Source organism: Zosterops lateralis (genome assembly GCF_965231275.1).
Source record: "Zosterops lateralis genome assembly, chromosome: 8".
Taxonomy (NCBI): Eukaryota; Metazoa; Chordata; class Aves; order Passeriformes; family Zosteropidae; genus Zosterops; species Zosterops lateralis.
In genome coordinates, this window is record NC_139768.1 from 1,189,051 (window position 1) to 1,204,024 (window position 14,974).

General features: G+C 38.5%; 1 protein-coding gene across 1 annotated transcript in view; it reads right to left on the minus strand.

Annotated features, from left to right (window-relative positions):
• GRID1 (glutamate ionotropic receptor delta type subunit 1) overlaps positions 1–14,974 on the minus strand; it is a 470,054-nt gene that overhangs the window by 99,401 nt on the left and 355,679 nt on the right. Inside the window, exon 5 of the mRNA XM_083867019.1 lies at positions 6,758–6,811. Coding sequence (XP_083723145.1) covers positions 6,758–6,811 — 54 coding nt within the window. The remainder of the gene's footprint in view (positions 1–6,757; positions 6,812–14,974) is intronic.

Sequence of the window (14,974 nt, forward strand, 5' to 3'; positions counted from 1 at the left end):
TTGCAAATTGCTGCATTTTGCATTGAAACGTGTCATTTCCTAAATCTTACAAAATTTCCACACTGTGTTCCTTGTATTTCTAATCAATTTTTAAACTTTTTTTTACTCTGTATTTTTGTCTGATTTGAGAATATTCTAGACTGCTTGCCCCACAAATGATCATTAAAAAGTCTGATTTTTTTATCAAGAAAAAATAAGATTTAGGGAAGTGTTAAAGTTCTGGTCATCAAAGTAAACACAAATATCATTACTCAGACTGGTGCTTTAAAATTAAACAAAGAACATCATCTCAGGCACTTCCATATGGAGAGAAAAAGTGAACAGAACTCCAGTCCTGGCTCTACTCAGGCAAAACATAAACCACAACAATTTAACTGTTGATCACCCAAAACGCACATAAAAATATTCTCAATAAAAGTGAAGAAAAACCACTCTATTCATTATTTTTTTTTCTTCCCAAAGTGAGTTTTCCCAATAATTATTCTTACAGCCATGTGCTGAGACAACTCTGCTCATCATTCATTATCTCACACCTTCCTGCATGCTGCCCTTGGGGAAAGAAGGATCTTGCTGAGATAGACTTTATCTGATAATTACTATTCTATTTTCTGCTCATTTTTTCTCAACTTTCAAAAAAAATATTTTATGAAGGGAAATAATCCAGAAGTGCCCAGATGACAGATGAGAAACCACTTGATTTTCAGATCAAGAGGACAGAGACAGTGGACAGGTCTGATGTGGTGAAAGGGAAGAAAAGGAATATTGACAGAAGCAATGGAAGTGCAGGATGGAAATGGAAAATAAGAAATACAGGAGAGTGGAAAATAAGAAATGACACCCGGGGATTGGTGAGACACTTTCTTGCCCACCCTATAAAAAAAACACCTCCTGTAGACAATGACACAATGGAGAAGAGAGACCCATGAAAACAGCAGGAAAAAAGAAATTTAGAAATTAAATAAATAAATAAATCAAAATAATAATTAAAAATTTATTTTTATGATTTTATTATTTTAATTATTAAGTTAATAGTATTTTAATTAATAAATTAAGGGTTTAATTAATTCCTAATTAAAAAAATAATTAAGCCTGAGTCTTGGACTGAAGCTTAAAAGAATTAAGCTTGAGTGCAGAGAAGGATGAGCAGAAAGATGCTCTGAGAGGGGAAAGGAAAAACACCAACAGCCATTTTTCTGCATTATTCTCTCACCACCTGGGCTGAGCTGGGGGAAGTTTCATCTGTCCACTGAAGATCTATAAATTAATCTGCTGGCAGCACCACCAGCATCATTTGAAATGTGTCATCTGTCCAAAAAAGCAAGAATAAGGTCAACTGCTGTCGAAAATTTTTTGACTGGTATTCAAGTGATGGGGACAATGTCATCCCCACACGGCCCAGAGTTCCCCAAGTCCCTCAGCACTCGAAACTTCTGTCTAAGGCTTCTCTGATGAATTGTCTGCTCTTGCTATATTTCCAAATTTTTTTATTACTTTTCCTGAAAAAAAAAAAAAAAAATCCAAGAACTTTTCTTCCCAATTCACTTTTCCCTTCTTTTTCTCAGCTAAGAGGGCTTTTCTGACAAATATCATCATAGTTGGGAAGAATTCAATCAAATACATTAGAGCTGCATTTGCTTTAGTAGTTTCTCTGTGCTGACTCCAATTTTTTTCAAAACAGGATCTTTATTGAGGAAAAGAGAAAAGACTCAAAAGTAACTTTTTCTGGGTGTTAATCAGAGTTTAGTTTTATTTTTTAATTAAAGCTTAAAAGAATTTCAGTTGGTTTTTTTTACTGCTGAATACTTTGCTTTCCTATAGACTTGGAATTTTTATAACACTCTATTTCCACAGATATTAATTTCAGATTTCTTATTGACAACAGATTTCCACCAATAACAAACTGGTCCCTGAATTTTATTTTTTTTTAAAGCATAGTTTTGCTTAGCACTGTAAAAGCCATTGGGGATTTTTTAACAGCCCAAGTTATTAAGCTCAGGTTAGTACATGAGGATCAATTGGTTTTCCACATTCCATCTACCAAAAAAGGATATTTTTGCAGGGGCCATTGCAAATACAACTTCTCTCTCTGCTCTCCACCCCACAACGTTGCAGTGTAAGTTTGATTTTTATTTGTTTGTTTTTAAATGGGACAAATAAGAGCACAACTTTTTCTAGGAGATAAAGAAACGAGCCCATTTGAAATCTTGGATTCGAGTCACTCTGCAGAGCATTAAACCGTATTTTGAAATACAGGAATACAGAATTTCAGTCACCCTGTGAACATCTCCTCACTTATTAAACCATTGTGCCATGAGAAATGCTGACAGGGGTTGGCATTTTACCTACGAATCTTCTTTACCCCATAGAACATTCATTTCTAGTGACTACCTGATCTTTTAGACTGTAAAAAACAAACATAATGAGATTTCTGCCAGTCCTCCCCACTATTGCTGTGGTTGCAGTTTGAGAATTTAGAAGCGAATCTTGAATTTCAGCATTTGTTAGTCCATATGGCACAGAATGTGGTGATTCTAAAACTGAAAAAAGAAGTTATTTTGTGTTAATGACAAATGTTCCTTTGTATCTGCTCCGATGGGGACTGATCTGGATCAATGGGGATCGATGCAACGTAAAAGCAACAAATGGAAACCAGACATTCACGTTCACCACCAAAAATACTGAATAAATGGTTTGGTAAGAAGTGCATGGAGTGACTCTCTGCATAAACTGTCACAACAATATTGAAAAAAATGATATATGGACAGGCCTAGAGCAGAAGGTGCAGATCAGAAAACACTCAGTGGCATACAAAACACAGGTTTTTATTTGTCTTTCCGTACTGACACTGAAATTATTTAGCTGGCTTATATAATGTGAGTAGGATGATGAAAAATGAAGAATAAAAAAACAAGAGCAGAGCCAGGTGTGAAAGGAGAGAGATGATGGGATGGAAGAAAATAACCAAGGCAGTTGTTCCTATACACTCTCACACTTAGATCATAAACCATTTTCCAATACTAGATCTAATTTCCACTGCAGAAGATTAAATTTTATTTCCCTTATATTTCCAGATTGAAGATGTGATCATATTCTTGTTTTATTTGTACCCAAGTTTTTCAGCCTTTACACACAGCTCATATTTCACCAAGCTTTCATCACACTAAGTGCTTTCCTCTGTATTTCCAACATTGTTCTGCATGTCTTGTTCTGCTTTTAAAGCGTTTTGCCCAAAACTTGCAACACTGTTCCAACAAAGCCAAGCTGATGTCAAACAGAGCGAAATAATTGCCTCCTTTTCCTTACAATGGATGTTCCTGATATTGTATCTGAGGACTACATTTGCCAACTCAGCAGGACCATGATTCTCATCCTGGTTTTTATCCACAAGGATCCTGAGCTGCTCCTGCAGATGCTCCTCACCTACATCTTATTTTGTAGCCACAAGCAAAAGCACTTCTCTAGATTAAATCTCATGTGGTGGAGTGTTTCAAATTCATCTAAAACAACTGAAAGTACAACAATATATGTTTTTAACAGTCTGGTCATAATTCATGGTTTCTATAGTCAGAATCAAGGAACTAAATAAAAACATGAGATCTCCATTTTTCAAGTAATCACTTCTCACTTTTCTTTATCTTCTGCTCGATATAAACTTTTTCTTAATACTTTTCATGATCCCCTGTATAAGCCATTTTGCAACACAGCTTTATTTTATAGTCCCTTACTTTGTTACACCTTTACACTCTTCCCTGGCCCTTTTCTTAAATCACTTTTTCTGTAGAACTCATCTCTGACTTTGAGTTCTGTGAAGATCACCCGCTGTCATCATAAGGAGACCTTTGTTACGTCTCCAGAGAATCCCACAATTTGCCACCCTTTACTTCCTGTGTCATCTTTCCAAAGGCACCACTGGTTTCCCAAAGCTGTGAAGTTGGACAATCTTTTGATGTCCATTATCCTTTCTAATCTCCACTGCTTTTGACAGCTATTGCAATATTGAAACATGACTTGTTTGAAGCCAGAAAAGTGGACACATACATATATTTATATTTTTAAGCAGTAAGCTTTTAATGATTTTGGCTGCCAAGAGGACATAGGAGGGCATGAAACTGCCTGAAAAGACCCATCCCTGTGTATTCCCTTCCCCTAGAAAACCTGCCAGGTGATGTTTCCACCTTCCAACCCCACATAATAAATTTAACTCCCAATTAACCAGGATTTTTCTGAAGAGGACTGAGCCCTTTCTCACCAGCAACAACATCCAAACTGAACAGACACTTCAGCACAGACCTGGCCTATTGAGAACCAGCAAAGAGAATTTTGTCAATGCAGCTGTTTGTTCATTTGCTGTGTAATTACCAACCAGATAGATTTAAAATTAGCTCATCCTAAGCTTGGTGGTCTTGCTTACCTAACAAAATTTAAGTGATAAAATCTGTTCAACCTCTAAAACTTAACTGCTATTCTACCACATGGGAAGCAAAAAACCAAATACAAATTTTTATTGGATTGTCAGTGCAGAGAGAGTGAAATAGATTTAATTAAAGTAAGAAGATGATAATATATCTAATTGAAATAATACCTATAATGCTATATAGGCATTCTTAAGGCAAGGTAAATGCAAGTTTCAGGTCCTGGTTGGTTTGATGAGAGGTGGAGACAGAGCACACTGGGCCAGCAGAGCTCTGTACTCCAAGATGTGCAAAAAGCCCTTCAATGATTCCCCCTGAAGTGCAAAAGGCCTGGAAAATCTGTTTACAACCCAGTGCTCTTCATACAAGGAACCTCCATGGAAAAAAAAATTGTCCCTGTGTTCTCTTCCTGCTGCTGCCCCTTCAATTAATCAGTCCTACACCTCTTTCCTTGCAATGGGATCGTTGGGTGGACAGGGAAGTGCAGGGTCCTCAACCTGCCCAGGACAAAAATGGACTGGCTCAGGTTTTGGTCCATTTGCATAATGCACTTCTACTCCCATGGAAACACAGCAAAAAGAGCTGATTGGACTGTTGGGAATTTAAAGTTAATTCCATTCCACGAGACACAGTAAGAACCAGCAGCATCTTTCCCATCAAATATTCATGCGGTGCCCAGTACCACTAATTGGAGACATGTACATGGAAACTTTAATCAGTTTGTCCTTTTGCTGGCAGGGGGGGATGCACATTTAAATAAGAATCAAGCCCTAAGGAACCTCCATCGCTACACAGATCCATCCATGGAGATGCTCAATGCACCTTCTTCTCACAGTAGCTTTATCACACACACAAACTCTAACACTCCTACCACAAAAAAAAAAACCTAAAAAATTCCCTCTTCCTTTTTGCCTGCAAAGATTTCCCCCAAAACCCTGTGAGTCTGAAAAATTTCTCTAGTTGTCTGTTCGGATTTAATTGCATTTTGAGATATTTATAAATTATGTGCGCTGATATTTTTCACTAGAAATTTATACTCAAAATTCTCATGCTGCTCTCAGAGCTTCCCCACCCAGTCTTTAGGCACAAAGGAAAAAAAAAAAAACCCAACAAAATCTTCCAGAAGAGAAGCAGAGCTGACACCCTGTGTGATCTGTTTGTGTGTGTACAAGTGTGCACACATTAGTGCTAAAGGCTTTTATCAGGATGTTACAGATTCAGGCTTTGTGAAGGGAATTTTAACATCTGAATAATAACAGCAGCAGTAAAAAAAATTCACAAACACTCCCTGTCTATAAATGTTTAGGGAAATATCTTTATGTGAATATAAACACTGACTCTCTGGGCATCTCGCTGATGTTTTGTAGTGGGTCATTACAAACCAAGAGGTGCTTAAATATAACAAGGACTAGAAAGAATTTATACAGTCTTCACAAGCAGGGATTTCATTCACTTTCCCTAACCCCTATTTAATTACAGAGCCTGTCTAATGCCACACAATACAATTTATAGTTGCTATTAAAAGCTGCCCATCCAAAATTAGAGGTGCAAAAAGGAGTGAGAAATTAACAAAAGAATCAAATTAGAGGCTTTGCATTTGTAATATAAAAATGAGACAGCGAACATCATTCTTTTTAAATTAGGTTAATTTGCTATCTTTAAATAAATCATTATTAAAACAAGGAATTTGTAAAGTACTGCCATTTATCAGTGATTTATAAGTTACTATATATGGTACAACATTTCATTGTTTTTTAAATAAGGATCTCAACAGATTCCCATTAGGGCATGATGGCACTAAGGTAAAATAATCGTTGTAGCAGGACAGGATCCCATTTGCTGCAGAGGGGAAACATTCCACTTGGAATTTAAGCTGTTCTGGATCCTGGCCAATACACCAACACAGTTCTGCACTAGAGAAAACATGTGTATCATGTAAATATATATTTGAATGGACCAAGCTCACAAGTGCTCTTTCCTCTCCTGACATCTGTATTTTCACAGCAGTGCAGGGTGAGCTTCTGCCAGAGATGCCTCTCTGTGAGGTTTCTTTTCAGGTATTCTCTGCTTCCTAAATAGCTAATGAAATAGTGTCAGCAGGAGGGGAAAAATAATCCTCACAGCTGCTCTGAGGTGTATTGGAAGCTTTATCTTGACCTCTGGTGTTCAACCTAAGCCAATTCAGCTGAGACAGACAAGCAGTGACACCACAGAGTTTGAACCTTGTGCCATTCAAAAAGCAAAAATGCTCCATGTAGGCTCAGTTTGGTGTGTCAAAACACATGAAACAAAAGATGGTGATGAGGGAATGCAGCAAGCTGTGTTTTCTCTTTTGACTTTCTTACCTCATTTACATAGACCCAGTGACTATCCTTTGATGCAAGGTTGGTTTCCACAGCCTACAAAAATAAAAAGAAACATAATAATAAAAATAAACAAAACATGGGAAACATATTCCAGAAAGAACTTATATAAAAATCTACTCCTGTAAAGGTCAATTTGATTGCTTTCATTGCTACTGACATTGTTTCAGCAATAGTTCTTCCCATCACTTCCTCTGCTGCTTCATGGAACTGGAACTTTTTGGTGGCATCCACCTTTCTCTGACTTCAGTTCCTAAACCAAAGTACCCTGACTGTGTCCATGTACCCCAAAAACAAACTGGGGCAGGGTGGGACAGCAGCATCAGGGATCCTGTGATGAATAAATGCCCAGAACATGCAGTTCAGGAGATATAACTTCTCTGTGATATATCCAATGCATCCTACTCAGCTGGGTTTCTTTCCAATATGTCTCCCAAAATATATTGTCTCTGGCCCACCCAACCTCTGATAGTTTATCTGTTAACTAACCTAGTTCATTAAAAACATGTGAGATGCTCAAATGAAGTTCACACATTTATATGAGAGTTCATCCTCTCTTTGTATTTACATAAGGCTCAAGACAAAATTATGATTTGCATGGTCACTTTTTTAGATGATCACTACATATTATAAAGAAACACCTCATCCCAGCAGTTTGCAGATTTATCCACACATGTACAACCCAGTGGGAAGCTAAAACTGGAGAAGATTGCACTATTAGCACTGAGAGGGAACCTCAGGTGAAAAATCTCACAACAGACACAGAAGTTCCCCCTTTGACATAGATAAGCTCATCCCAAGACCCTTAATATTCTAATAAAGTGATAACAAGCATGGAGAGATGTGCACTACACTGCCAGGGATATTGTTAATGTCCTGCTTAATACATGTTAACTGTTAGTTAACAGTTTATCTGTTAACTAACCTAGTTCATTAAAAACATGTGAGGTACTCAAGTGAAGTTCACACATTTATATGAGAGTTCATCCTCTATTTGTATTTACATAAGGCTCAAGACAAAATTATGATTTGCATGGTCACTTTTTTAGATGATCATTACGTATTACAAAGAAACATCCCATCCCAGCAGTTTGCAGATTTATCCATACATGTATAACCCACTGGGAAGTTCAAACTGGAGAGGGAACCTCAGGTGAAGGATTTCACAATAGACACAGAAGTCCTCTTTGTTTGACATAGATAAGCTCACCTCGAGACATTTAATATCCTAATAAAGTGATAACAAGCATGGAGAGATGTGCACTACACTGCCAGGGATATTGTCAATGTCCTGCTCAATACACGGTTAAACAATTACCACAGTGTGTTCATCTCTGCTAATAACACAGTGCATACATGTATTTCAGGAGGCAGTTCATTACATTTGGAGTGTTCCTGCCTTCAATCACTTCTCTCCTCTGTGCCTGTACGACCCCATTTATTGAACAGATATTCTTATCTCTCAGTGTTATAAATGGCCCTGTGAATCACTGAAATGAACCCAGTTAAAAAAAAAAAAAAATAGAAATGCAAACAAAACCAGTTAGTGGTTTTTAACTTGGATCATTTGCACAGTATTTCAGCAATGACTGCAGTGGTACCCAGAGGCTCTGCAGACCAGCACTGGGCTGAGCAGCATCATCATCAACCACCTTCCTCTTCAGAGCACATTTGCATAATAAACCTCTCAGATATTTAGTGTCAGGTGGGATGAATCACCTTCTCTGACGACACTGAACTACAGATGACTGGCTTGGAATAAACGCCCACGACTTCTGTGGCTGCAGTGCAATGACAGGAGATCCATCCTTAATATGGGCTAAGGGATATCTGATTCCTTCAAAAATATGAGCAAAACTTCCCTAACAACACCAGCATCTTTAATATTACTCTGAGCTTAAGCTGTGTCCTTAAAAAAAGGTGTAAATGACTTGCCTAAGTAAATGTGGTTTAATATTTTGCTCATTTGTGTAGCTCAGACAACCACAAAAGAAAATTGTGGGCAACACACGTACCTCCACCTATTTCTCATGTCCACAAGCTGAAATACTCCTTTAAAAAGAAAAAAATCCCAAGAGAAACTGCAAACTCATCGAAACACAGAAAGAACATACTAATTCTCTTCATCATAAAGAGCATTACAGAAAAATAACAAAACCTGGTGTCAAAGCAGATGAGAACCAGTAGAGATAACATTTCTAACAAAATAATCCTCTCCCAAAAATGCAGTAAAAAAATTATCCCCTTGGTAATTGCCTCCCTTGCATTACTTTTAAGCCAGGAGGAATATTCATCTGACCACCTGAGGTACTGCAGCTCTTGGGAAATAAAGCACTGATGAACAGGAGGGCAAAAAATGTGTCCATTTCCTCCCTATTCACCTCCCAAATATATCCAGAAAAAGCCAAAATAGCCAGGTGCTGTAACATAGAGAGAAATAGCAAAGTGCTGCTGGCATTAGCACGGCAGAATTAAATAATGCTCAGGTGCAGAGTTATTGCACTGGCTACATGAAGTGATTCATCTGCAACAGTGAGCAATTTGTATGAATAAATGCTCAGTCTGGGGAGACGTGAGAGCCAGGGAATTCAAAATGAATTATCCTATCTCCTTCTCCTGGGTTCACAGATCTGGGCCAAAGCCTTTAAAATGAGGTGCCTAAATTTAGGCTGCTAAGAGTTTATCTTTAGTCATCAGAGTGCCAGACCACTCAGTGCTCCTCCTACAGAGCCAATGGCTCTGCATTCTAATAGCTGGAAATGTATTTAGAGACATCACTGGAGGGAGTCAAGTCTAAATGGATCTAAATATCTTCTGTTCAGAACTGCAACACAGAGTGTGAACCATTACTCCAAATGAAAATGTGCTGGGAGGGAGCTGAAACTTCTTGCATTTTTTTTTTCCTTCAGTTTTATGCCATATTTACACACTTTCAATCCAAAAAAATCTTTAAAAAACCAAAAAATCTTTAAAAAACCCCTCACTGAAAAACAGCTCTCAAGTTTCAACTCTCTGATATCACCAGGCAATTGCCAGAGGCTCAGGAAAGTCAAGCAGTGTGAAAAGCAAGGTCCTGGAGACCTGTGTTATCATAAGGAAATTTATGGAGAATTCTCAAAGTAAGGAAGAATTTAATGTTCATAACTTAGCAAGGTTTTCTTACTTTAAAGAGGAAAAAGGTATCAACACTTGGGAGATCGTGGTCACCCATTTTTAATTATTCTGAAATTAATTTATTTATTAATTATAAACTGTTCAGGTTCTTTCCAATTGCTTGAGATTGTGTCCATCCATTCCAAAATAAATAAATAAATAAAATTTCTTATGAAACATCCTTGAAGGACCTATTCCATCCTATTTGATAAATGCACCCTGTATAAAGAAAGTAGGCTATGAATTTGTGAGATCACTGTGCCTGAGAAAAAGCACTGCCATCTATTGGGGAAGGATTCATGGGTTAAAATATGCTACAGTTTTGTATGGAAAAAAAAATAATATATGTGCAAAATGTCCCAGTTCATTTTTATACTTTCTGTGTAGATGGGGTCTAGGTGACACTTGGGACTAATGCTTCACAATATTTCTACCAGGGAGAAAAGCTGCTTTTGAGACAAAACAGCACACTGAAAATTAAAGAGCATCCATCTTTCATTTGCTTTACCTCAGAGTAGAAAATAACTTGTACAAATTTGGGAAAAAAGAGGAGTATTTGAGATTGTGACCTTCTTCCTCCCCAACTACTTTTCAAGACTCAAATGTAAAATACAGAACCCAAACAAGAGAACTGTAATTCACTCAGTGGATCATTATAAGTGACAACATATAAATTATATTATCAGAATCAGGCCAGAACTGGAAGACTAGAAAGGAATCAGTGAATACAGGAAACTCTTTACAATTCCTCAGCATTTGCAATAGAAATGAAATAAAAAGACACTGAAAATCAAAATATGAGCATTAAGATTTCAGATCTCATAGCAACACTGACAAAAGAAAAGAATAAGAAGCCGCATGAAAAATAATCAGATAGTTTCATGTATATAGTTTTGTTTCCTTTAAAATGTATAACTTAAAATAATTTACTGCCAATAATCCATGACAACATTATTTTGTTGGAACACAGCGGAAAACAAATATTTACATTGCCTTTATGAATAAATAACTCGGTTCATTATTTTATCTAATGGCAGTTGCAGGATTAAAAAAAGAAGGTGGGAAAGCAAGCAGTAAATACTGCTATGTATAGAAATAATTCTGCAGAGGGAAAAATAAATAAATAAATAAATAAATAAATAAAATAAAAAATAAAAAATAAAAAATAAAATAAAATAAATAAAAAAAAAAAAAAAAAAAAAAAAAAAAAAAAAAGGAACAGAAACAATCCTTTCCTAACCCTCTTAAAAAAATCTGAAATTAAAAACTTCTCCAAGCTGGCCAATAACAGGGAAGGCTCTTTCCCAAAATAAGATATAAAAAAACCACCAGACTGTTTTGGTAGGAGGGAAACCAAAGTAGCAAAAGTTATTATTTGCATGTCCTTTAATTTAAAGGTGAGGATAAAGAGCATCACAGCTTCCCACAATGAAAAAAAACAAAGCAGAGGGAAAAGTGGGGAGTCCAAAGAAAACAATTTGAAAAGGGTGTCCTAAGAGATGCTGGGAGAACTCAAAACCAAGTCTCTTGCCACTGCTATGGTTTAACCCCAGCCAGCCCCACTAAGCACCACGTAGCAACCTCCTCACCTCCCTCACCTCTCCCAGTGGGACAGGGAGGAGAATCAGGAGAAAAAATGGTAAAACCTGCGGGTTGAGATAAGAATGGTTTAATAACAGCAACAAAATCTTTGAAAAACAACTGTAATGAGAACAGGGAAGAACAAAAGGACAGAAAAATAAAGCCCAGAATGACAATGATACACAGCACGGCTGCTCCATGATAGTTTTAATAGGTTTAAACTGATTTCTGGGGTAGCAGGGCCTGAGAACAGGACCTTGCCTTCACTGCAACCAGGATGGTATTTCCATGCCATTGTTTTAACCAAATCAAGTATAACTTTGCTTAGGAAATGGGGGAGAAGGGGGGATGATGGTGATTCTTAATAAAGTACATAGTCCTTGAGAATAAAGTTAGGTCAGGATGATTTGTACCTGTATAATCATCAATACGATAAATAACATTATTGTTAATTGTAACATTAGTTTGATAACTGAATATGATCATTCTCTTAAACCAGAATCTTAAGCAAGAATCATGAGAATTAATTGTTACAGGTTTAGGCTTGGATAAAATCAATGGAACAATGGGGTTTAATGATTAACATAGATCCTTATGGAACAAGAAAATTATAAAAACTGTGTTATTTTTCCATCTCGGCAAAGTCGAATTTGGGTCCTCCCCCGACTTCCAGACCTCTCAATAAAGCACCACACACAATTCCAAGATTGTGTTTTCTTTCCTACACCAACACCCCCAACGCCCAAACCTCTCCTGAGCCGCCATCAGTGCTCCCATCCAGCTCTCCACAGCTGGAAGATGCTCCATGGTGGAGATGCTCTGGGCACGATGCTCTGTGCTCTGGAATGTGCCTTTGGCTGCTTTGGGTCTGTGTCCTGGCCATGCTTCCCCCCCAGCTCCTTGTGCAGAGCAGGAAAACTGAAAAGTCCTTGATTTGAGGTGAGCCCCCCTCAGCAACACCACCGGGGTGTTTTCAGTGCTGTCCTCACAGTGAACACAAAACACAGGAAGGAAGATTAACTCTCTCCCAGCTGAAAGCAGGGCAGGAACCGATGACTAATTACAGCTGTCATCAGGAGGCAGATGCACCTGCATTGCAGTGAGTGCTCTGTGTCACCAATCCTGTCCCCAAGGCCACAGCTCTGGGTCTGTCTCTCCTCCAAAGCTGCTCCTCCAGGGCTGTGTTCACACTGCAGACCCCACTGTGCAGACAGACAGACAGACAGACAGACCATGGCCAGCCCTGTGCTGAGGAAACTCCCCTGTCCCAGCAGCCAGGACCCCTGTGGCTGTCACACTAACAGGACCTGGGTGACCAGGCTGAGGGACAGAGGACCCTTCTCTCACACAGACCAGATTTCCCCACTGGCTCAATCGCAGGTTTCCCATGGCAGCGTCTCAGACATCCCAAACCTTAAAACTATTTAATCTTGTACAATAATAAAATAACAGCTTGAGCTTGTGCATCTGAGGAGAGACCACATGCAAAGGAACAACTCCTGAGTTTTACCGCCTGGTGATGTAAAGGAGGGGAGGTCTGGGGGCCATCAGCTCCTGCCACGTCCCTCAGTGTCCCTTAATGTCCCTCAGTGTCCCTGGTCATGCCAAGGGTGGTCACTTTGGGGGTTCTGGTTTGAGGCTCCCACCCTGTAGGAGCATCCATGGACAGCAGGGAGAGGGAACTCTGCAGAGCTGAGATATTCTAGACACACCTGGGTTTATTGCAGGGTGGTGGGTAAAAAGGGCTTTGCCTTCAGCCACAGCCTGGGCTGGAGGGAACCCCAAAGAGAGAAAAAGGGGAGATAGGGCAGATCTAAGGGGTAGAAATGGGGTAAGAGTGGGAGGAAGAGAGCAAGCAAGAGAGTAGGGGAAAAGAGGGTGGAAAAAGTGTGGGGGAAAAGCAGGAGCAAGAGATAGAGGGGAAGAAAGGGGAGAAGCAAGAGAGGACAAGGGCAAGAGAAGAGCATGATCATCTTGTTCCAATCCATTCTATCTCCATTATATATCCATTACATATGTGTTGAATATTCTAATTTACAGTGACCAACCTGTGCAAGATACAAAACCTACAAACTTTGCATGCAGCCTATAAGGACTACTATATTACCATGTCATTTTATATTCTAAACTCTAAAGACTCCTTTTCTTATCTGTTTTCTCCCTGATGCCTTGGCAGAGTGGAAAGGCAACATTCCTGACTCCTTTTGTTTTCTGTCCTTCAACCCATCTCCAGCTCATCACTGTTTTCCTGCCTCCCATGCCTACATCTCAAAACTGGCTTTCATTTCTATTGCACTCACAGCTTTTACAGTATTTCTTACCAGGCAATCATATCCACAAGCCCTTCCTGTCCCATCTTTCCCAACAACACCCAGAGCTCCTGCACCAAGAGTCTCCCTCAGAACTGAGAGCAAAACCCAGCACAGAACGGAGTACCCTGAGGACATGGACTCCAGAAGAGCTGAGTTCTCCCCAGAGAACTGCGTGACAATGATGGCTAAACCCATTCTTTACTGCTATAAACTTATTTTTAATTATTATTCATAAAGAAGATGTGAGCAAAGGAGGGCTTGGGGAAGTAGTCATGTCTAAATCTCAGTTTTTGCAAAACTTTCCTAAGGGGTCAGTCTCATTAATTCGTTACCTGCTCAAGTTACATTTGCCCCTGAATAGGTTTCAAATGAAAATTGTTTGAGCTCTTGTCCCAAGTCAGTTTACTTCCAAAAGGAACTTTTTTCCCCCCTTTTCCCTTCACATCTATGGAGAAATTATTTGTCTACTGTATTTTCTTTCCCCCATCCACCAAGAACAAGAAAAAAAAAATAGAATCCTTTTGAAATCCACTGTAGTAAAACTGCACTAGAGAAGAAATAAAAAAAAAAAATCACTATCTTCTGTATATAATTTTGTAACCTGAGTCAAACTCAGGTCCAGCTGCCGGGTTTCATCGCAGGAGATAGATTTGGATTTTTAAAAATAGCTTTGTTCTTGATTTAAACATCCATGAAAACATCCTAAAAATCAGGAAACTGGTTTTGATCCAAAAGAAGAGCTCCAGACCAAGTTTCCACTGCAATACAACTGACAGTAATTAATTGGACAATATCAAAGTGCACCTGTTTATCTGAGAGCCTTTGTGTATGTCTTGGATACAAATAAGTTAAGATAGCAGATATGAAAAAGTCAATTTTGGTAGAACAGATGGGTTCATTCTACATCCCCTTGATAGCCAACTTATATTTAGAAATCTCTTCAATTAAAGTAGTGCAGTTCTTGTCCAGGTGTGACTTGAATAGGTGATAGCACTTCATAGAAAAACAGTTTCTCTCTACCAGAGATTGAGATTTTTGTGCTTCTTCTTTCCTTTGTGTTTTAAATAAACACCTCTTGGCTCAGTGTCTCCAGAGGAGCATTATTAGATTAAAAATAAAGTCAGCACTACTAGCTGCATTAAATAAATTATTT